The sequence below is a fragment of the Oncorhynchus tshawytscha genome, linkage group LG13 (genome assembly GCF_018296145.1).
Source record: "Oncorhynchus tshawytscha isolate Ot180627B linkage group LG13, Otsh_v2.0, whole genome shotgun sequence".
In the NCBI taxonomy this organism is placed as follows: Eukaryota; Metazoa; Chordata; class Actinopteri; order Salmoniformes; family Salmonidae; genus Oncorhynchus; species Oncorhynchus tshawytscha.
Window position 1 is genome coordinate 80,163,924 of NC_056441.1, and position 25,117 is coordinate 80,189,040.

Here is a 25,117-nt window from a genome sequence, read left to right on the forward strand (position 1 = left end):
ACACACACACACATACAATAAGACACATATACAATAAGAGACACACACACATATACAATAAGACACGCACACACACACATACAATAAGACACACACACACACACACACATATACAATAAGACACACACACACACATACAATAAGACACACACACACACACATATACAATAAGACACACACACACACATACAATAAGACACACACACATATACAATAAGACACACACACACACACATATACAATAAGACACACACACAAATACATACAATAAGACACACCTATACAATAAGACACACACACACATATACAATAAGACACACACACACACACATATACAATAAGACACACACACACACACTCCAGAGACATCTCATTCCAATATGTCTCATTCTGCTGCTCTTGATCTGGGGGTTAAATCTGACACATATCAAACAGTAACCAAGAGAGAATGCTAAATAATATTCAACTGCAGTCCAGTCCTGAGTCCCGTTCAGAACAACGCTACAGTCAAACTGTATGGAACAGGTATTTGGGTCTGTTAGTGTTGGTTTTGTTCCACTCAGTGCTGTCTTCTGGTCCCAGTACCCATTCCCTCCCTTATTCCCCTTACCCTTCCCTTCTCCCCACTGCCATGGAGACGCTGGTACCTTGGGGGTATTGTACTGTGTACTGTATAATACTGTGTACTGTATGATACTGTGTACTGTATGATACTGTGTACTGTATGATACTGTGTACTGTATAATACTGTGTACTGTATGATAATGTGTCATGTTGATACTGTGTACTGTATAATACTGTGTACTGTATGATACTGTGTACTGTATGATACTGTGTACTGTATAATACTGTGTACTGTATGATACTGTGTACTGTATGATACTGTGTACTGTATGATACTGTGTCATGTTGATACTGTGTACTGTATGATACTGTGTACTGTACAATACTGTGTACTGTTGATACTGTGTACTGTTGATACTGTGTACTGTATGATACTGTGTACTGTTGATACTGTGTACTGTTGATACTGTGTACTGTATGATACTGTGTACTGTTGATACTGTGTACTGTATGATACTGTGTACTGTTGATACTGTGTACTGTTGATACTGTGTACTGTTGATACTGTGTACTGTATGATACTGTGTACTGTTGATACTGTGTACTGTTGATACTGTGTACTGTTGATACTGTGTACTGTATGATACTGTGTACTGTTGATACTGTGTACTGTTGATACTGTGTACTGTATGATATTGTGTACTGTTGATACTGTGTACTGTATGATACTGTGTACTGTTGATACTGTGTACTGTTGATACTGTGTACTGTATGATACTGCGTACTGTTGATACTGTGTACTGTTGATACTGTGTACTGTATGATACTGTGTACTGTATATTACTGTGTACTGTATGATACTGTGTACTGTTGATACTGTGTACTGTATGATACTGCGTACTGTTGATACTGTGTACCGTATGATACTGTGTACTGTTGATACTGTGTACTGTATGATACTGTGTACTGTATAATACTGTGTACTGTTGATACTGCGTACTGTTGATACTGTGTACTGTATGATACTGTGTACTGTATGATACTGCGTACCGTATGATACTGTGTACTGTTGATACTGTGTACTGTTGATACTGTGTACTGTTAATACTGTGTACTGTATGATACTGTGTACTGTTGATACTGTGTACTGTTGATACTGTGTACTGTTGATACTGTGTACTGTTGATACTGTGTACTGTTGATACTGTGTACTGTTGATACTGTGTACTGTATGATACTGTGTACCGTATGATACTGTGTACTGTTGATACTGTGTACTGTTAATACTGTGTACTGTTGATACTGTGTACTGTTGATACTGTGTACCGTATGATACTGTGTACTGTTGATACTGTGTACTGTATAATAACTATGCCACTTTGAGAACCAAAGGATAAATTAATAATATAAATTGTATTTTTATATGGTGCATTAAATCCGTCTTGATAAAATGTGTGTGTCCGAGATATTTTGGGCTGTACTGGCTGTGGAAAGACAACAAGTTCGTAGAAACAGACAGTGGATGCATAGTATCCATGTAGTACCCGTGTAGTTAACATGTAGTAAATAGATCTGTATAAAACCTATTTTAATTAGGGTTGTGCTTTGCTCTCATCAAAACAATCCAACATCCAAAAAAACATTATTCAGAAACAATTAAATATATATACTGTATATATTTCTTCAATAGTTAATCAATGGTAAATATGTGTAAAGCTGTTTTGTTGTTCAGTATTAAATGGGACACATTAGAAGAAATGGTGAAACACAATGAGAGAAAAGTACATCTAGTAACTTTAAACAATATAAATAATTGAAATATAAAACAATTACTAAAATACTGGCACCAGGAGTGGTTGAGTTTGCTTTGACTCCATTAGAATACATAGAGGATTTAAAGTTTAAATGATTGCACAGGAAGGAAGGAAGGAAGGGAGGAAGGAAGGGAGGAAGGGAGGGTAGTGAAAGTGATAACAGACATCAGGTTGTTGTACAGCATCTCTATGTGGTCCAGAGCTAACTACTAATTCCTGTACAGTCCCTTACAGAGTGGCAAAGGGTTGTCCCTAGGCACCGAGGCCCCGATGCCCCCACACAGAAAGGGTAACCCCATCCCAAATCAACCCCTCGGCCCTACCCCATGGCACTTCTCCACCATTCGAAAGGACTGCGTTTGTGTGAGGCAAGCAATATGGCAGTGTTTTCTCAAAATGGTGGCTTACAACCAGTTCTTCTTGGTTCGTGAACAAGTCCCAGTTGCCCGCTGATGACGTCACTCAACACCAGTGACTGTGAGATGCTTCTCTCTGATGGAAGGAGAACCAGTGAGTCACTTCATGGTAGGTTCAAGTCACCTGTCTCAATGTGAGTCTGGGGTCAGGGGTCAGAGCCTATGGTTAGGGGTCACGGTGAGGGGGAGCTGGTCTCAGCTGAAGGACTCTTTGTTGAACTCAAACGTGGTTCCTGAATAGCGGTCTGAGTTACACAGTCCGTGCAGAGTCCTGGAGATGCCTTTAGGCCCACAGCAGAACACCCCCACCCGCTTACTGAGGAAAGCACACACAATACAGATACAACATGACCACAATATCCTAAAATTATCCAATCAGAATATGTCTTTAAACACTCCAAACATTTTACTCACTGCTTATTGGTCCTCCCAATCTCCTCAAAGAGCAACTTCCACCTCGGTCGGCCAATCATCAGCCGGGAACTCAGGGGGCGGTACCTCTCCTCAGAGATGTTCTGGACAGGAAACAGAACACAGAAAATGTATAATGAGCTAGTGTTTTTAGAGATCCAGGTAGAAGTTACGCTTTGCCACAGATCTAGGATCAGATTACTCTAGCCCCAGATTTAGGATCAGATTACCCTAGCCCCAGAATTTAGGATCAGATTACCCAAGCCTCAGATCTAGGATCAGATTACACTAGCCCCAGAATTTAGGATCAGATTACCCTAGCCTCAGATCTAGGATCAGATTACACTAGCCCCAGATTTAGGATCAGATTACCCTAGCCTCAGATCTAGAACCAGATTACCCTAGCCTCAGATCTAGAACCAGATTACCCTAGCCTCAGATCTAGAACCAGATTACTCTAGCCTCAGATCTAGAACCAGATTACTCTAACCCCAAACCAATGGGTTTTAGGTGGATGAAAACATATCTGACCCTGCATCAGGAGTTAGGGGAAACTGTTACCTACTCTATGAGTACAGGCCTGAGTCTTACATGGAAAATAGCATCAACTGTTTGAACTGGTTTGTATGATAATAAATACCTGCAAAATTAAAAGTCTACTTATTGTATGCCTCTGAACCGTGAGCTCTGAACAAGATCCCCATGTCTGCTAGCTGGAGGCAGAGGTAAATTAAAAAGACTCTGTGAAAGGAGAGCAGTAATAAAACACCTTCTGAAAGACTCTGTGAAAGAACTGCAGTAATAAAACACCTTCTGAAAGACTCTGTGAAAGAACTGCAGTAATAAAACACCTTCTGAAAGACTCTGTGAAAGAACTGCAGTAATAAAACGCCTTCTGAAAGACACTGTGAAAGAACTGCAGTAATAAAACACCTTCTGAAAGACTCTGTGAAAGAACTGCAGTAATAAAACACCTTCTGAAAGACTCTGTGAAAGAACTGCAGTAATAAAACACCTTCTGAAAGACTCTGTGAAAGAACTGCCAGAGGGGCTGAATAGAGAACTCAGTCCAGTGCACACACACACACTAACACCCACAACACAACCCTTACTTCTAAACTAGGAAGTGCCAGTTTACTTGCTCTCTCTCCTTTCCATATCTATTGCTTTGTATAATCCTTTCAGCTCCGCCAGAGAATGGCATTGAGGGAAAGAAAGAGTGAAAGGTACACAGTGAAAGAGAGGGAGAGAATAGAAAGATGTCTGGCTGTAGAAAGGAGAAATAGAAAGACAGAAAGAATACCTTCCATCTCCATACACACTGAAGGTAGCAGTGAACTACAGTTAAACGCAGTGAAGGTTAACATGCTTCACTCTTTCTAGTCATCTCCTAGCGCTCAATCTTTTTCTCTTCACCAATCTGTGGTGTACCCTGTCCTCTATTGGCTGGCTGGCTGGCTGCATGGCTGGCTGGATGGAGTGAGTGAAGACTGACTGACTGACTGACTGATTGATGGACTGAGTGACTGACTGACGGGTTGACTGACTGATTGACTCACTGACTGATTGATGGACTCACTGACTGACTGGTTGACTGACTAACTCACTAACTCACTGACTGACTGACTGACGGTGTCTTTGAGTCTCACCTGAAGTCCATCTGTCTGGCTGACGAAGAGCTGTAGGTTCAGATAGTCAGGTCTGTTTTCCTTCCACAGCTAGAGTGAGAGAGAGGGGGTGGAATGAGAAAGAGAGAGAGAGAGAGGATGAGACAGAGAGATAATGAGAGAGAGGGGGGGGGAGAGAGATGGAATGAGAAAGAGAGAGAGGGGAGGGGGAGAGAGATGGAATGAGAAAGAGAGAGAGGGGAGGGGGAGAGAGATGGAATGAGAAAGAGAGAGAGGGGAGGGGGAGAGAGATGGAATGAGAAAGAGAGAGAGAGGGGAGGGGGAGAGAGATGGAATGAGAAAGAGAGCGAGAGAGAGGGTGAGACAGAGCAATAAGGATAGAAAGGGGGGGGGGTGAGAGAGAGGGTGAGATAGAGAAAGAGGGGAGGTTATATAAACATGCCTGATATGCAGATACAGTGGGGTCCAAAATTATAGGCACACTTGACAAAGATGTCCATATAGCCTAGGACATCCCCACAGTGAAGCATGGTGGTGGCAGCATCATGCTGTGGGGATGTTTTTCATCAGCAGGGACTGGAAACTGGTCAGAATTTAAGGAATGATGGGTGGTGCTAAATACAGGGAAATTGTTGAGGGAAACCTGTTTCAGTCTTCCAGAGATTTGAGACTGGGACGGAGGTTCACCTTCCAGCAGGACAATTACCCTAAGCATACTGCTAAAGCAACACTCGAGTGGTTTAAGGGGAAACATTTAAATGTCTTGGAATGGCCTAGTCAAAGCACAGACCTCAATCCAATTTAGAATCTGTGGTATGACTTAAAGATTGCTGTACACCAGCGGAACCCATACAACTTGAAGGAGCTGGAGCAGTTTGCCTTGAAGAATGGGCAACGATCCCAGTGGCTAGATGTGCCAAGCTTATAGAGCTTGTAAGAGACTTGCAACTGTAATTGCTGCAAAAGGTGGCTCTATAAAGTATTGACTTTGGGGGGGGTGAATAGTTATGCACTGGGGGGTGAATGGTTATGCACTGGGGGGGGTGAATAGTTATGCACTGGGGGTGAATAGTTATGCACTGGGGGGGGGGCGAATGGTTATGCACTGGGGGGGGGGTGAATAGTTATGCACTGGGGGGTGAATAGTTATGCACTGGGGGGTGAATAGTTATGCACGCACTGGGGGGGTGAATAGTTATGCACTGGGGGGTGAATAGTTATGCACTGGGGGTGAATAGTTATGCACTGGGGGGTGAATAGTTATGCACTGGGGGGTGAATAGTTATGCACTGGGGGGGGTGAATAGTTATGCACTGGGGGGTGAATAGTTATGCATGGGGGGTGAATATTTATGCTCTGGGGGGTGAATAGTTATGCACTGGGGGGTGAATAGTTATGTACTGGGGGTGAATAGTTCTGCACTGGGGGGTGAATAGTTATGCACTGGGGGGTGAATAGTTATGCACTGGGGGTGAATAGTTATGTACTGGGGGTGAATAGTTCTGCACTGGGGGGTGAATAGTTCTGCACTGGGGGGTGAATGGTTATGCACTGGGGGGTGAATAGTTATGCACTGGGGGGGGTGAATAGTTATGCACTGGGGGGTGAATAGTTATGCACTGGGGGGTGAATAGTTATGCACTGGGGCGTGAATAGTTATGCACTGGGGGGTGAATAGTTATGCACTGGGGGGTGAATAGTTATGCACTGGGGGGTGAATAGTTATGCACTGAATAGTTATGGGGGGTGAATAGTTATGCACTGGGGGGTGAATAGTTATGCACTGGGGGGTGAATAGTTATGCACTGGGGGGTGAATAGTTATGCACTGGGGGTGAATAGTTATGCACTGGGGGGTGAATAGTTATGCATGGGGGGGGGGTGAATATTTATGCTCTGGGGGTGAATAGTTATGCACTGGGGGGGTGAATAGTTATGTACTGGGGGGTGAATAGTTCTGCACTGGGGGGTGAATAGTTCTGCACTGGGGGGTGAATAGTTATGCACTGGGGGGTGAATAGTTATGCACTGGGGGGTGAATAGTTATGCACTGGGGGTGAATAGTTATGCACTGGGGGGTGAATAGTTATGCACTGGGGGGTGAATAGTTATGCACTGGGGGGTGAATAGTTATGCACTGGAGTTCTGGGGGTGAATAGTTATGCACTGGGGGGTGAATAGTTATGCACTGGGGGGGGTGAATAGTTATGCATGGGGGGTGAATATTTATGCTCTGGGGGGTGAATAGTTATGTACTGGGGGGTGAATAGTTATGTACTGGGGGGTGAATAGTTCTGCACTGGGGGTGAATAGTTATGCACTGGGGGTGAATAGTTATGCACTGGGGGGTGAATAGTTATGCACTGGGGGGTGAATAGTTATGCACTGGGGGGTGAATAGTTATGCACTGGGGGGTGAATAGTTATGCACTAGGGGGTGAATAGTTATGCACTGGGGGGTGAATAGTTATGTACTGGGGGTGAATAGTTATGCACTGGGGGTGAATAGTTATGCACTGGGGGGGGGGGTGAATAGTTATGCACTGGGGGGTGAATAGTTATGCACTGGGGGGTGAATAGTTATGCACTGGGGGGTGAATAGTTATGCACTGGGGGTGAATAGTTATGCACTGGGGGGGTGAATAGTTATGCACTGGGGGGTGAATAGTTATGCACTGGGGGGGGGTGAATAGTTATGCACTGGGGGGTGAATAGTTATGCACTGGGGGTGAATAGTTATGCACTGGAGGGGTGAATAGTTATGCACTGGGGGGTGAATAGTTATGCACTGGGGGTGAATAGTTATGCATGGGGGTGAATATTTATGCTCTGGTGGGGTGAATAGTTATGCACTGGGGGTGAATAGTTATGCACTGGGGGGGGTGAATAGTTATGCACTGGAGGGTTATGCACTGGGGTGAATAGTTATGCACTGGGGGGTGAATAGTTATGCACTGGGGGTGAATAGTTATGCATGGGGGTGAATATTTATGCACTGGGGGGGGTGAATAGTTATGCACTGGGGGGTGAATAGTTATGCACTGGGGGGTGAATAGTTCTGCACTGGGGGTGAATAGTTATGCACTGGGGGGTGAATAGTTATGCACTGGGGGGTGAATAGTTATGCACTGGGGGGTGAATAGTTCTGCACTGGGGGGTGAATAGTTCTGCACTGGGGGGTGAATAGGGGGGTGAATAGTTATGCACTGGGGGTGAATAGTTATGCACTGGGGGGTGAATAGTTATGCACTGGGGGTGGGGGTGAATAGTTATGCACTGGGGGGTGAATAGTTATGCACTGGGGGGTGAATAGTTATGCACTGGGGGGTGAATAGTTATGCACTGGGGGGTGCACTGGGGGGGGTGAATAGTTATGCACTGGGGGGGTGAATAGTTATGCACTGGGGGGTGAATAGTTATGCACTGGGGGTGAATAGTTATGCACTGCGGGGGTGAATAGTTCTGCACTGGGGGAGTGAATAGTTCTGCACTGAATAGTTATGCACTGGGGGGGTGAATAGTTATGCACTGGGGGGTGAATAGTTATGCACTGGGGGGTGAATAGTTATGCACTGGGGGGTGAATAGTTATGCACTGGGGGTGAATAGTTATGCACTGGGGGTGAATAGTTATGCACTGGGGGGTGAATAGTTATGCACTGGGGGGTGAATAGTTATGCACTGGGGGGTGAATAGTTATGCACTGGGGAGGTGAATAGTTATGCACTGGGGGGGGTGAATAGTTATGCACTGGGGGGGGGGTGAATAGTTATGCACTGGGGGGGGGGTGAATAGTTATGCACTGGGGGGGGTGAATAGTTATGCACTGGGGGGTGAATAGTTCTGCACTGGGGGGGTGAATAGTTATGCATTGGGGGGGGGTGAATAGTTATGCACTGGGGGGTGAATAGTTATGCACTGGGGGGTGAATAGTTATGCACTGAATAGTTATGGGGGGGTGAATAGTTATGCACTGGGGGGTGAATAGTTATGCACTGGGGGGTGAATAGTTCTGCACTGGGGGGTGAATAGTTCTGCACTGGGGGGTGAATAGTTATGCACTGGGGGGTGAATAGTTATGCACTGGGGGGTGAATAGTTATGCACTGGGGGGTGAATAGTTATGCACTGGGGGGTTATGCACTGGGGGTGAATATGGGGGTGAATAGTTATGCACTGGGGGGGGGTGAATAGTTATGCACTGGGGGGTGAATAGTTATGCACTGGGGGGTGAATAGTTATGCACTGGGGGGGTGAATAGTTATGCACTGGCACTGGGGGGTGAATAGTTATGCACTGGGGGGTGAATAGTTATGCACTGGGGGGGTGAATAGTTATGCATGGGGGTGAATATTTATGCTCTGGTGGGGTGAATAGTTATGCACTGGGGGTGAATAGTTATGCACTGGGGGGGGTGAATAGTTATGCACTGGGGGGGGTGAATAGTTATGCACTGGGGGGTGAATAGTTATGCACTGGGGGGGGTGAATAGTTATGCACTGGGGGGTGAATAGTTATGCACTGGGGGGTGAATAGTTATGCACTGGGGGGTGAATAGTTATGCACTGGGGGGTGAATAGTTATGCACTGGGGGGTGAATAGTTATGCACTGGGGGGGGTGAATAGTTATGCACTGGGGGGTGAATAGTTATGCACTGGGGGGTGAATAGTTATGCACTGGGGGGTGAATAGTTCTGCACTGGGGGGTGAATAGTTATGCACTGGGGGGTGAATAGTTATGCACTGGGGGGTGAATAGTTATGCACTGGGGGGGGTGAATAGTTATGCACTGGGGGGGGGTGAATAGTTATGCACTAGTTATGGGGGGTGAATAGTTATGCACTGGGGGGTGAATATTTATGCTCTGGGGGAATAGTGAATAGTTATGCACTGGGGGATGAATATTTATGTACTGGGGGGTGAATAGTTCTGCACTGGGGGGTGAATAGTTATGCACTGGGGGGGGGTGAATAGTTATGCACTGGGGGGGGGTGAATAGTTATGCACTGGGGGGGTGAATAGTTATGCACTGGGGGGGGGTGAATAGTTATGCACTGGGGGTGAATAGTTATGCACTGGGGGGTGAATAGTTATGCACTGGGGGGTGAATAGTTATGCACTGGGGGGGTGAATAGTTATGCACTGGGGGGTGAATAGTTATGCACTGGGGGGGTGAATAGTTATGCATGGGGGGTGAATATTTATGCTCTGGGGGGTGAATAGTTATGCACTGGGGGGTGAATAGTTATGTACTGGGGGGTGAATAGTTCTGCACTGGGGGTGAATAGTTATGCACTGGGGGTGAATAGTTATGCACTGGGGGGGTGAATAGTTATGTACTGGGGGGTGAATAGTTCTGCACTGGGGGGTGAATAGTTCTGCACTGGGGGTGAATAGTTATGCACTGGGGGGTGAATAGTTATGCACTGGGGGGGGTGAATAGTTATGCACTGGGGGGGTGAATAGTTATGCACTGGGGGGTGAATAGTTATGCACTGGGGGTGAATAGTTATGCACTGGGGGGTGAATAGTTATGCACTGGGGGGTGAATAGTTATGCACTGGGGGGTGAATAGTTATGCACTGGGGGGTGAATAGTTATGCACTGGGGGTGAATAGTTATGCACTGGGGGTGAATAGTTATGCACTGGGGGGTGAATAGTTCTGCACTGGGGGGAGTGAATAGTTCTGCACTGGTGGGGGTGAATAGTTATGCACTGGGGGTGAATAGTTATGCACTGGGGGGTGAATAGTTAAGCACTGGGGGGTGAATAGTTATGCACTGGGGGGTGAATAGTTATGCACTGGGGGTGAATAGTTATGCACTGGGGGGTGAATAGTTATGCACTGGGGGGGGGGTGAATAGTTATGCACTGGGGGGTGAATAGTTATGCACTGGGGAGGTGAATAGTTATGCACTGGGGGGGGGTGAATAGTTATGCACTGGGGGTGAATAGTTATGCACTGGGGGGGGTGAATAGTTATGCACTGGGGGGGTGAATAGTTCTGCACTGGGGGGTGAATAGTTATGCACTGGGGGGGTGGATAGTTATGCACTGGGGGTGAATAGTTATGCACTGGGGGGTGAATAGTTATGCACTGGGGGGTGAATAGTTATGCACTGGGGGGTGAATAGTTATGCACTGGGGGTGAATAGTTATGCACTGGGGGGTGAATAGTTCTGCACTGGGGGGTGAATAGTTATGCACTGGGGGTGAATAGTTATGCACTGGGGGGTGAATAGTTATGCACTGGGGGGTGAGTAGTTATGCACTGGGGGGGTGAATAGTTATGCACTGGGGGGTGAATAGTTATGCACTGGGGGGTGAATAGTTATGCACTGGGGGGTGAATAGTTATGCTAGTTATGCACTGGGGGGGGGGTGAATAGTTATGCACTAGTTATGCACTGGGGGGTGAATAGTTATGCACTGGGGGGTGAATAGTTATGCACTGGGGGGTGAATAGTTATGCACTGGGGGTGAATAGTTATGCACTGGGGGTGAATAGTTATGCACTGGGGGGTGAATAGTTATGCACTGGGGGGGGGGGGAAATAGTTATGCACTGTTATGGGGGTGAATAGTTATGTACTGGGGGGGTGAATAGTTCTGCACTGGGGGGTGAGTAGTTATGCACTGGGGGGTGAATAGTTATGCACTGGGGGGGGTGAATAGTTATGCACTGGGGGGGGTGAATAGTTATGCACTGGGGGGTGAATAGTTATGCTAGTTATGCACTGGGGGTGAATAGTTATGCACTGGGGGGGGGTGAATAGTTATGCACTGGGGGGTGAATAGTTATGCACTGGGGGGTGAATAGTTATGCACTGGGGGGGGTGAATAGTTATGCACTGGGGGTGAATAGTTATGCACTGGGGGGTGAATAGTTATGCACTGGGGGTGAATAGTTATGCACTGGGGGGAAATAGTTATGCACTGGGGGGTGAATAGTTATGTACTGGGGGGTGAATAGTTCTGCACTGGGGGGTGAATAGTTATGCACTGGGGGTGAATAGTTATGCACTGGGGGTGAATAGTTCTGCACTGGGGGGTGAATAGTTCTGCACTGGGGGGGGTGAATAGTTCTGCACTGGGGGGTGAATAGTTCTGCACTGGGGGGTGAATAGTTATGCACTGGGGGTGAATAGTTATGCACTGGGGGGTGAATAGTTATGCACTGGGGGGCTGAATAGTTATGCACAGGGGGGGGTGAATAGTTATGCACTGGGGGGTGAATAGTTATGCTAGTTATGCACTGGGGGGTGAATAGTTATGCACTGGGGGGTGAATAGTTATGCACTGGGGGGTGAATAGTTATGCACTGGGGGGGGGGTGAATAGTTATGCACTGGGGGGTGAATAGTTATGCACTGGGGGGTGAATAGTTATGCACTGGGGGGTGAATAGTTATGCACTGGGGGGGGGGTGAATAGTTATGCACTGGGGGGTGAATAGTTATGCACTGGGGGTGAATAGTTATGCACTGGGGGGGGTGAATAGTTATGCACTAGTTATGCACTGGGGGTGAATAGTTATGCACTGGGGGAGTGAATAGTTATGCACTGGGGGGTGAATAGTTATGCACTGGGGGGTGAATAGTTCTGCACAGGGGGTAAATAGTTATGCACTGGGGGGTGAATAGTTATGCACTGGGGGGTGAATAGTTATGCACTGGGGGGTGAATAGTTATGCACTGGGGGGTGAATAGTTATGCACTGGGGGGTGAATAGTTATGCACTGGGGGGTGAATAGTTCTGCACTGGGGGGTGAATAGTTCTGCACTGGGGGGGGTGAATAGTTATGCACTGGGGGGGGGTGAATAGTTATGCACTGGGGGGTGAATAGTTATGCACTGGGGGGTGAATAGTTATGCACTGGGGGTGAATAGTTATGCACTGGGGGTGAATAGTTATGCACTGGGGGGTGAATAGTTATGCACTGGGGGTGAATAGTTATGCACTGGGGGTGAATAGTTATGCTAGTTATGCACTGGGGGTGAATAGTTATGCACTGGGGGGGGTGAATAGTTATGCACTGGGGGGTGAATAGTTATGCACTGGGGGGTGAATAGTTATGCACTGGGGGGGTGAATAGTTATGCACTGGGGAGGTGAATAGTTATGCACTGGGGGGTGAATAGTTATGCACTGGGGGGGTGAATAGTTCTGCACTGGGGGGTGAATAGGGGGTGAATAGTTATGCACTGGGGGGTGAATAGTTATGCACTGGGGGGTGAATAGTTATGCACTGGGGGTGAATAGTTATGCACTGGGGGGTGAATAGTTATGCACTGGGGGGTGAATAGTTATGCACTGGGGGGTGAATAGTTATGCACTGGGGGGTGAATAGTTATGCACTGGGGGGGGGGTGAATAGTTCTGCACTGGGGGGTGAATAGTTATGCACTGGGGGGTGAATAGTTATGCACTGGGGGGTGAATAGTTATGCACTGGGGGTGAATAGTTATGCACTGGGGGGTGAATAGTTATGCACTGGGGGGTGAATAGTTATGCACTGGGGGTGAATAGTTCTGCACTGGGGGGTGAATAGTTCTGCACTGGGGGGTGAATAGTTATGCACTGGGGGGTGAATAGTTTCGCACGCTCAAGTTTTCAGTTTTTTTGTCTTATTTCTTGTTTGTTTCACAATAAAAAACATTTTTTATCTTCAAAGTCGTAGGCATGTTGTGTAAATCAAATGATACAAACCCCCAAAAATTTTAATTCCAGGTTGTATGGCAACAAAATAGGGAAAATGGCAAGGGGGATGAATACTTTCACCAGCCACTGTACCAACCCTAACCCTAGCTCTGACCCTAAACTTAACCCTAACCCTAGCTCTGACCCCAAACTTAACCCTAACCCTAGCTCTGACCCTAAACTTAACCCTAACCCTAGCTCTGACCCTAAACTTAACCCTAACCCTAGCTCTGACCCTAAACTTAACCCTAACCCTAGCTCTGACCCTAAACTTAACCCTAACCCTAGCTCTGACCCTAAACTTAACCCTAACCCTAGCTCTGACCCTAAACTTAACCCTAACCCTAGCTCTGACCCTAAACTTAACCCTAACCCTAGCTCTGACCCTAAACTTAACCCTAACCCTAGCTCTGACCCTAAACTTAACCCTAACCCATATTCTAAACCAAACCGTAACCATAGCAAGCAGTTGAACAGATAGTTTTTTAATAGTAACCAAATAAATGTGTTATATCATATAATTGAAGTCAAGTATGTCCTAAATTGTCTCCATTTACCGCTCAAAGCTCGAATAGACACTATTATCTACTACTACAATATAGATGGTGATATAACCCCAGATATCAGCCTCTCCACTACAGTTACTAGACACTAGACTATTTAAAAACCTGCTGGTGCTCCCCCAGGGCAGGGACAGAGCGCCCTCTACAGGTCTGTAGTGGAGAGGCTGATATCTGGGGTTATATCGCCATCTAGTGACTAGTAGAGGGGCTGATATCAGATATCAGCCCCTCCACTACAGTCACAAAGACTGTGCTATAACCCCAGATATCAGCCCCTCTACTAGTCACTAGACTGTGCTATAACCCCAGATATCAGCTAGTCCCTGCTAACCCCAGATATCAGTCACTCAAGACTGTGCTATAACCCCAGATATCAGCCCCTCTACTAGTCACTAGACTGTGTTATAACCCCAGATATCAGTCCCTCCACTACAGTAACTAGACTGTGCTATAACCCCAGATATCAGCCCCTCCACTACAGTCACTAGACTGTGCTATAACCCCAGATATCATCCCCTCCACTACAGTCACTAGACTGTGCTATAACCCCAGATATCAGCCCCTCCACTAGTCACTAGACTGTGCTATAACCCCAGATATCAGCCCCTCCACTACAGTAACTAGACTGTGCTATAACCCCAGATATCAGCCCCTCCACTACAGTCACTAGACTGTGTTATAACCCCAGATATCAGCCCCTCCACTACAGTAACTAGACTGTGCTATAACCCCAGATATCAGCCCCTCCACTACAGTCACTAGACTGTGCTATAACCCCAGATATCAGCCCCTCCACTACAGTCACAAAGACTGTGTTATAACCCCAGATATCAGCCCCTCCACTACAGTCACTAGACTGTGCTATAACCCCAGATATCATCCCCTCCACTACAGTCACTAGACTGTGCTATAACCCCAGATATCAGCCCCTCCACTACAGTCACTAGACTGTGCTATAACCCCAGATATCAGCCCCTCTACTAGTCACTAGACTGTGCTATAACCCCAGATATCAGCCCCTCTACTAGTCACTAGACTGTGCTATAACCCCAGATATCATCCCCTCCACTACAGTCACTAGACTATGCTATAACCCCAGATATCAGCCCCTCTACTAGTCACTAGACTGTGCTATAACCCCAGATATCAGCCCCTCTACTAGTCACTAGACTGTGCTATAACCCCAGATATCAGCCCCTCTACTAGTCACTAGACTGTGCTATAACCCCAGATATCATCCCCTCCACTACAGTCACTAGACTGTGCTATAACCCCAGATATCAGCCCCTCCACTACAGTCACTAGACTGTGCTATAACCCCAGATATCAGCCCCTCTACTAGTCACTAGACTGTGCTATAACCCCAGATATCAGCCCCTCTACTAGTCACTAGACTGTGCTATAACCCCAGATATCATCCCCTCCACTACAGTCACTAGACTATGCTATAACCCCAGATATCAGCCCCTCTACTAGTCACTAGACTGTGCTATAACCCCAGATATCAGCCCCTCTACTAGTCACTAGACTGTGCTATAACCCCAGATATCAGCCCCTCTACTAGTCACTAGACTGTGCTATAACCCCAGATATCAGCCCCTCCACTACAGTCACTAGACTGTGTTATAACCCCAGATATCAGTCCCTCCACTACAGTCACTAGACTGTGCTATAACCCCAGATATCATCCCCTCCACTACAGTCACTAGACTGTGCTATAACCCCAGATATCAGCCCCTCCACTACAGACCTGTAGAGGGCGCTCTGCCCCTGCTCTGGGGGAGCACCAGCAGGTTTTTAAATAGTACACACACAGCACACTAAGAGAAGAAAGGTAAAAGACAGACCCCAGCCTCGGGCCTCAGCACAGGAGGTGCCATACAACCTCTCTACCCCTCGCCTCTGCCGAGTCCCCAATGACCGGATGTTCCAGTTTTCAGGGGAAATGGAAAGAGACACTTCCGCTTTTGGACATTAACTCCTCCTCCACATGTACTGGATTGGTTGAACAGTGCAGAAGAGAACCTTTTCTTCTTGTCAAGACCAGTATGTAGGGGATCCAGTCTCAGGCGTTTCTTTTACGCCTGCTACATTTGGTTACTCCACCCCTGATGTTTAGCCTTGACCTCTGGCCTGATATCTAACCCTGACCTTTAACCCCTAGTCCCCAGGCTGACCTTGTGATGTAAGGCACACAGCAGCTCAGCAAACCAGTAGAAGGACTGCAGCTCCCTGCACACCCACACAAAGTATAGCCTCCTGAGACGGAAATGCCTCCAGCCATCCCTGAGACAGACCACACACACACACACACTCACACACACACACACACACAGACAGACAGACAGACAGACAGACAGACAGACAGACAGACAGACAGACAGACAGACAGACAGACAGACAGACAGACAGACAGACAGACAGACAGACAGACAGACAGACAGACAGACAGACAGACAGACAGACAGACAGACAGACAGACAGACACACACACACACACACACACACACACACACACACAGAAAGTACAGTGTGAGAATTTGGGCATTAAGAACATGTCAAAATATTCCCACCAATGGTAAACCAACAACCAACCATCTCTTGTTAGACAGCCACTCACAGCAGGGCGTGCAGAACGCAGGCGAATGGTGTGACTCCGATCCCACCCGCCACACACAGACTGACCTCGTAGTTAAACACCTCCTGTGACGAACTGCCAAACGGACCATCCACGTACAGCCTACACACAGAGAGGGAGGGTTACAATAGTGAGACAGTGACAAATTACACACTACTTGAGACAATTATGACAAGTGGCTTTCGTATATTCACCTACATCCTTGTGGTGGTCTATACTCTATATTCACCTACTTCCTTGTGGTGGTCTATACTCTATGTTCACCTACATCCTTGTGGTGGTCTATACTCTATATTCACCTACCTCCTTGTGGTGGTCTATACTCTATATTCACCTACCTCCTTGTGGTGGTCTATACTCTATATTCACCTACTTCCTTGTGGTGGTCTATTCTCTATATTCACCTACAACCTTGTGGTGGTCTATACTCTATGTTCACCTACATCCTTGTGGTGGTCTATACTCTATATTCACCTACATCCTTGTGGTGGTCTATACTCTATATTCACCTACCTCCTTGTGGTGGTCTATACTCTATATTCACCTACCTCCTTGTGGTGGTCTATACTCTATATTCACCTACATCCTTGTGGTGGTCTATACTCTATATTCACCTACATCCTTGTGGTGGTCTATACTCTATATTCACCTACATCCTTGTGGTGGTCTATACTCTATGTTCACCTACATCCTTGTGGTGGTCTATACTCTATATTCACCTACATCCTTGTGGTGGTCTATACTCTATATTCACCTACATCCTTGTGGTGGTCTATACTCTATGTTCATCTACATCCTTGTGGTGGTCTATACTCGCAGGACCTCATTTACAGTGAATGAATCGTAAAACAGGACACACACACACACAAAGTGTATACACACACACTCGGGATCTCGATGACTTCCTATAAGGTCAGGCAAACATAAACAAACAGGCAACATCCTGCATGACAGTCCCACAGCCAGACAGAAGGAGAGATCAGGATGATAACCCCTTAAACAAATAAATATAATGGAGGGGGGATTCTCTGAGCTGATAAACACCCCCTAACCCTACAGCAGAGAGATAGATAGAGAGAGAGAAATAGAGATGGGAGGTGAGAGAGAGGAAGGAGATGGGAGGAAGAGTGAGAAGATAGAAAGACATGAGAAAGGGAAAACAGTCCAGAGATCAGGAACACACTTCCCCCTCCATCTCTAGAGAGGAGGAACACACTTCTCCCTCCTCCATCTCTAAAGAGCAGGAACACACTTCCCCCTTCATCTCTAGAGAGCAGGAACACACTTCCCCCATCTCTAGAGAGCAGGAACAAACTTCCCCCTCCATCTCTAGAGAGCAGGAACACACTTCCCCCTCCATCTCTAGAGAGCAGGAAAACACTTCCCTCCTTCATCTCTAGAGAGCAGGAACACACTTCTCCCTTCTTCATCTCTAGAGAGCAGGAACACACATCTCCCTCCTCCATCTCTAAAGAGCAGGAACACACTTCTCCCTTCATCTCTGGAGAGCAGGAACACACTTCCCCCATCTCTAGAGAGCAGGAACAAACTTCCCCCTCCATCTCTAGAGAGCAGGAACACACTTCCTCCTCCTTCACTCTAGAGAGCAGGAACACACTTCCTCCTCCTTCATCTCTATAGAGCAGGAACACACTTCCCCCTCCATCTCTATAGAGCAGGAACACACTTCCTTCTCCTTCATCTCTAGAGAGCACGGACACACTTCCTTCTACTTCATCTCTAGAGAGCAGGAACACACTTCCTTCTCCTTCATCTCTAGAGAGCACGAACACACTTCCTTCTCCTTCATCTCTAGAGAGCAGGAACACACTTCCTTCTCCTTCATCTCTAGAGAGCACGAACACACTTCCTCCTCCTTCATCGCTTGAGAGCAGGAACAAACTCCCCCCTCCTTGCGGGGGTCTACAATTTTTTTCTGATGTCTTGGCTGATTTCTTTTGATTTTCCCATGATGTCAAGAAAAGAGGCACTGAGTTTGAAGGTAGGCCTTGAAATTCATCCGCAGGTACACCTCCAATTGACTCAAATGATTTCAATTAGCCTTTCAGAAGCTTCTAAAGCCATGACATCATTTTCTGACATTTTCCAAGCTGTTTAAAGGCACAGTCAACTTAGTGTACGTAAACTTCTGACCCACTGGAATTGTGATACAGTGAATTATCGGTGAAATAATCTGTCTGTAAACAATAGTTGGAAAAATTACTTGTGTCATGCACAAAGTAGATGTCCTAACCGACTTGCCAAAACTATAGTTTGTTAACAAGAAATTTGTGGAGTGGTTGAAAAACGAGTTTTAATGACTCCAACCTAAGTATATGTAAACTTCTGACTTCGACTATAAATCCTTGTGGTGGTCTATACTCTATATTCACCTACTTCCTTGTGGTGGTCTATACTCTATATCCACCTACTTCCTTGTGGTGGTCTATACTCTATATTCACCTACTTCCTTCTGGTGGTCTATACTCTATATTCACCTACATCCTTGTGGTGGTCTATACTCTATATCCACCTACTTCCTTGTGGTGGTCTATACTCTATGTTCACCTACATCCTTGTGGTGGTCTATACTCTATATTCACCTACCTCCTTGTGGTGGTCTATACTCTATATTCACCTACTTCCTTGTGGTGGTCTATACTCTATATCCACCTACTTCCTTGTGGTGGTCTATACTCTATATTCACCTACTTCCTTCTGGTGGTCTATACTCTATATTCACCTACATCCTTGTGGTGGTCTATACTCTATATCCACCTACTTCCTTGTGGTGGTCTATACTCTATATTCACCTACCCCCTTGTGGTGGTCTATACTCTATATTCACCTACCTCCTTGTGGTGGTCTATACTCTATATTCACCTACATCCTTGTGGTGGTCTATACTCTATGTTCACCTACATCCTTGTGGTGGTCTATACTCTATATTCACCTACCTCCTTCTGGTGGTCTATACTCTATATTCACCTACCTCCTTGTGGTGGTCTATACTCTATGTTCACCTACATCCTTGTGGTGGTCTATACTCTATGTTCACCTACATCCTTGTGGTGGTCTATACTCTATATTCACCTACCTCCTTGTGGTGGTCTATACTCTATATTCACCTACCTCCTTGTGGTGGTCTATACTCTATATTCACCTACTTCCTTGTGGTGGTCTATACTCTATATTCACCTACTTCCTTGTGGTGGTCTATACTCTATATTCACCTACTTCCTTGTGGTGGTCTATACTCTATGTTCACCTACATCCTTGTGGTGGTCTATACTCTATGTTCACCTACATCCTTGTGGTGGTCTATACTCTATATTCACCTACCTCCTTGTGGTGGTCTATACTCTATATTCACCTACATCCTTGTGGTGGTCTATACTCGCAGGACCTCATTTACAGTGAATGAATCGTGAACTAGGACACACACACACACACACTGTATACACACCGACAGAGATGGCCGCCTCGCTTCGCGTTCCTAGGAAACTATGCAGTTTTTTGTTTTTTTACGTGTCATTTCTTACATTGGTACCCCAGGTCATCTTAGGTTTCATTACATACAGTCGAGAAGAACTACTGAACATAAGAGGAGTGTCAACTCACCATCAGTACGAACAAGAATATGACTTTTGCGAAGCGGATCCTGTGTTCTGCCTTTCACCCAGGACAACGGAATGGATCCCAGCCGGCGACCCAAAAAAACGACTTCGTAAAAGGGGGAAACGGAGTGGTCTTCTGGTCAGACTCCGGAGACGGGCACATCGTACACCACTCCCTAGCATTCTTCTCGCCAATGTCCAGTCTCTTGACAAAAAGGTTGATGAAATCCGAGCAAGGGTAGCATTCCAGAGGGCCATCAGAGACTGTAACGTTCTTTGCTTCACGGAAACATGGCTCACTGGAGAGATGCTATCGGAGTCGGTGCAGCCAGCGGGTTTCTCCACGCATCGCGCAGACAGAAACAAACATCTTTCTGGTAAGAAGAGGGGCGGGGGCGTATGCTTCATGGTTAACGTGACGTGGTGTGATCATAACAACATACAGGTACTCAAGTCCTTCTGTTCACCTGATTTAGAATTCCTCACAATCAAATGTCGACCGCATTATCTACCAAGTGAATTCTCTTCGATTATAATCACAGCCATATATATTCCCCCCCAAGCAGACACATCGATGGCTCTGAACGAACTTTATTTGACTCTTTGCAAACTGGAATCCATTTATCCGGAGGCTGCATTCATTGTAGCTGGGGATTTTAACAAGGCTAATCTGAAAACAAGACTCCCTAAATTTTATCAGCATATCGATTGCGCAACCAGGGCTGGAAAAACCTTGGATCACTGCTATTCTAACTTCCGCGACGCATATAAGGCCCTGCCCCGCCCTCCTTTCAGAAAAGCTGACCACGACTCCATTTTGTTGATCCCTGCCTACAGACAGAAACTAAAACAAGAAGCTCCCGCGCTGAGGTCTGTTCAACGCTGGTCCAACCAATCTGATTCCACACTCCAAGACTGCTTCCATCACGTGGACTGGGATATGTTTCGTATTGCGTCAGACAACAACATTGACAAATACGCTGATTCGGTGAGCGAGTTCATTAGAACGTGCGTTGAAGATGTCATTCCCATAGCAACGATTAAAACATTCCCAAACCAGAAACCGTGGATTGATGGCAGCATTCGCGTGAAACTGAAAGCCCGAACCACTGCTTTTAATCAGGGCAAGGTGACCGGAAACATGACCGAATACAAACAGTGTAGCTATTCCCTCCGCAAGGCTATCAAACAAGCTAAGCGTCAGTATAGAGACAAAGTAGAATCTCAATTCAACGGCTCAGACACAAGAGGTATGTGGCAGGGTCTACAGTCAATCACGGATTACAAAAAGAAAACCAGCCCCGTCACGGACCAGGATGTCTTGCTCCCAGGCAGACTAAATAACTTTTTTGCCCGCTTTGAGGACAATACAGTGCCACTGACACGGCCCGCAACTAATACATGCGGACTCTCCTTCACTGCAGCCGACGTGAGGAAAACATTTAAACGTGTCAACCCTCGCAAGGCTGCAGGCCCAGACGGCATCCCCAGCCGCGCCCTCAGAGCATGCGCAGACCAGCTGGCTGGTGTGTTTACGGACATATTCAGTCAATCCCTATACCAGTCTGTTGTTCCCACATGCTTCAAGAGGGCCACCATTGTTCCTGTTCCCAAGAAAGCTAAGGTAACTGAGCTAAACGACTACCGCCCCGTAGCACTCACTTCCGTCATCATGAAGTGCTTTGAGAGACTAGTCAAGGACCATATCACCTCCACCCTACCTGACACCCCAGACCCACTCCAATTTGCTTACCGCCCAAATAGGTCCACAGACGATGCAATCTCAACCACACTGCACACTGCCCTAACCCATCTGGACAAGAGGAATACCTATGTGAGAATGCTGTTCATCGACTACAGCTTGGCATTTAACACCATAGTGCCCTCCAAGCTCGTCATCAAGCTCGAGACCCTGGGTCTCGACCCCGCCCTGTGCAACTGGGTACTGGACTTCTTGACGGGCCGCCCCCAGGTGGTGAGGGTAGGCAACAACATTTCCACCCCGCTGATCCTCAACACTGGGGCCCCACAAGGGTGCGTTCTGAGCCCTCTCCTGTACTCCCTGTTCACCCACGACTGCATGGCCACGCACGCCTCCAACTCAATCATCAAGTTTGCGGACGACACAACAGTGGTAGGCTTGATTACCAACAACGACGAGACGGCCTATAGGGAGGACGTGAGGGCCCTCGGAGTGTGGTGTCAGGAAAATAACCTCACACTCAATGTCAACAAAACTAAGGAGATGATTGTGGACTTCAGGAAACAGCAGAGGGAACACCCCCCTATCCACATCGATGGAACAGTAGTGGAGAGGGTAGTAAGTTTTAAGTTCCTCGGCGTACACATCACAGACAAACTGAATTGGTCCACCCACACAGACAGCATCGTGAAGAAGGCGCAGCAGTGCCTCTTCAACCTCAGGAGGCTGAAGAAATTCGGCTTGTCACCAAAAGCACTCACAAACTTCTACAGATGCACAATCGAGAGTATCCTGTCGGGCTGCATCACCGCCTGGTACGGCAACTGCTCTGCCCACAACCGTAAGGCTCTCCAGAGGGTAGTGAGGTCTGCACAACGCATCACCGGGGGCAAACTACCTGCCCTCCAGGACACCTACACCACCCGATGTCACAGGAAGGCCATAAAGATCATCAAGGACAACAACCACCGAGCCACTGCCTGTTCACCCAGGCTATCATCCAGAAGGCGAGGTCAGTACAGGTGCATCAAAGCTGGGACCGAGAGACTGAAAAACAGCTTCTATCTCAAGGCCATCAGACTGTTAAACAGCCACCACTAACATTGAGTGGCTGCTGCCAACACACTGACTCAACTCCAGCCACTTTAATAATGGGAATTGATGGGAAATTATGTGAAATATATCACTAGCCACTTTAAACAATGCTACCTCATATAATGTTTACATACCCTACATTATTCATCTCATATGTATATGTATATACTGTACTCTATATCATCTACTGCATCTTTATGTAATACATGTATCACTAGCCACTTTAACTATGCCATTTTGTTTACATACTCATCTCATATGTATATACTGCACTCAATACCATCTACTGTATCTTGCCTATGCCGCTCTGTACCATCACTCATTCATATATCTTTATGTACATATTCTTTATCCCCTTACACTTGTGTCTATAAGGTAGTAGTTTTGGAATTGTTAGCTAGATTACTTGTTGGTTATTACTGCATTGTCGGTACTTGAAGCACAAGCATTTCGCTACACTCGCATTAACATCTGCTAACCATGTGTATGTGACAAATACAATTTGATTTGATTTGATTTGACTCGGGATCTCGATGACTTCCTATAAGGTCAGGCAAACATAAACAAACAGGCAACATCCTGCATGACAGTCCCACAGCCTGACAGAAGGAGAGATCAGGATGATAACCCCTTAAACAAATAAATATAATGGAGGGGGGATTCTCTGAGCTGATAAACACCCCCTAACCCTACAGCAGAGAGATAGATAGAGAGAGAGAAATAGAGATGGGCCGTGAGAGAGAGGAAGGAGATGGGAGGAAGAGTGAGAAGATAGAAAGAAAAACAAGAGGAGAATGAGAAAGGGAAAACAGTCTAGAGAGCGCACACAAACACACCTGTGACGATGACAATCTGGACCAGGTTGTTTGGTCAGGTGGGGGATGCTATCACAAGTGCAGATCCCAACTAAGCACAGCCCACAGCCCAAAAAAATCTATGAGCCTCACACACACAGACACATACACACATTGACAGACACACATAAACATACATCAGGAAGGGTGTGAGGACAGGGGTCAGAGGGTCATAAACTTTGCCCCTCTGTGTGATTCTGAGCCTTCATGGGAAATCATGTCAGCTGCATTACTGAGGGAAGACAAGAGATATAGTGGTGTGTGTGTGTGTGTGCATGGGCGTGTGTGTGTGTGTGTGTGTGTGTGTCTGTGTGTGTGCGCGCGTGTGCGTGTGTGTGTGTGTGTGTGTGTGTGTGTGTGTGTGTGTGTGTGTGTGTGTGTGTGTGTGTGTGTGTGTGTGTGTGTGTGTGTGACTGTGTGTTCCTAGATAGAGTCCCTCTATCCCCACCCCCTCTAACTCTCTGAATTCTGACCTCTCTCTCAAAGCTGACGCCCCCTGAGTTCACAATGACTTACCAAGGTCTACTAGCACACTATACTACTTCTACCACACACACATGCCTACACTCTTAGAAAATGGTTCCATAAGGGTTCTTCAGCTGTCCCCATAGGATAACCCTTTTTGGTTCCAGGTAGAATCTTTTTGTGTTCCATGTAGGACCCTCTGTTGACAGGGTTCTACATAGAACTGAAAAGGATTCTACCTGGAACTGAAAAAGTTTCCTTAACGGGTTCTCCTATTTGGACAGCTGAAGAACCCTTTTAGGTTCTAGATAGCACCTTTGATTTCTAGGAATGTAGGCACTCACGCCCACACACTCACAGGGTCAAACCTACTTTGGGTATCTCCTCTGTTGCACCATGGGTAGGATCTCTGACTCGGCTCCCGGATCAGGAAGTAATAGCTCTGTAAAACGTTCTGAAAAAGAGAGGAATGAGACAAAAGAAAAAAGATGGAGGTGGAGGAGGAGAGTGAAGAAAAAGGAGAACAGACAGGACAAGGCATGAGACGAGAGGGGGAGAACAGACAGGACAAGGCATGAGACGAGAGGGGGAGAACAGACAGGACAAGGCATGAGACGAGAGGGGGAGAACAGACAGGACAAGGCATGAGACGAGAGGGG

The 25,117-nt window shown here is 46.6% G+C and overlaps 1 protein-coding gene across 1 annotated transcript in view; it reads right to left on the minus strand.

Moving 5' to 3' along the window:
• Positions 1-2,135: 2,135 nt before the first annotated feature.
• The window catches only part of LOC112247995 (NADPH oxidase 4), a 56,398-nt gene continuing 33,416 nt past the window's right edge, over positions 2,136-25,117 (minus strand). The window contains exons 13-18 of the mRNA XM_042296405.1: positions 24,831-24,912; positions 16,708-16,827; positions 16,265-16,373; positions 4,855-4,923; positions 3,209-3,309; positions 2,136-3,110 (exon numbers count right to left, since the gene is read on the minus strand). Of these exons, the coding sequence (XP_042152339.1) occupies positions 2,990-3,110; positions 3,209-3,309; positions 4,855-4,923; positions 16,265-16,373; positions 16,708-16,827; positions 24,831-24,912 (602 nt within the window). The 3' untranslated portion in view covers positions 2,136-2,989. The remainder of the gene's footprint in view (positions 3,111-3,208; positions 3,310-4,854; positions 4,924-16,264; positions 16,374-16,707; positions 16,828-24,830; positions 24,913-25,117) is intronic.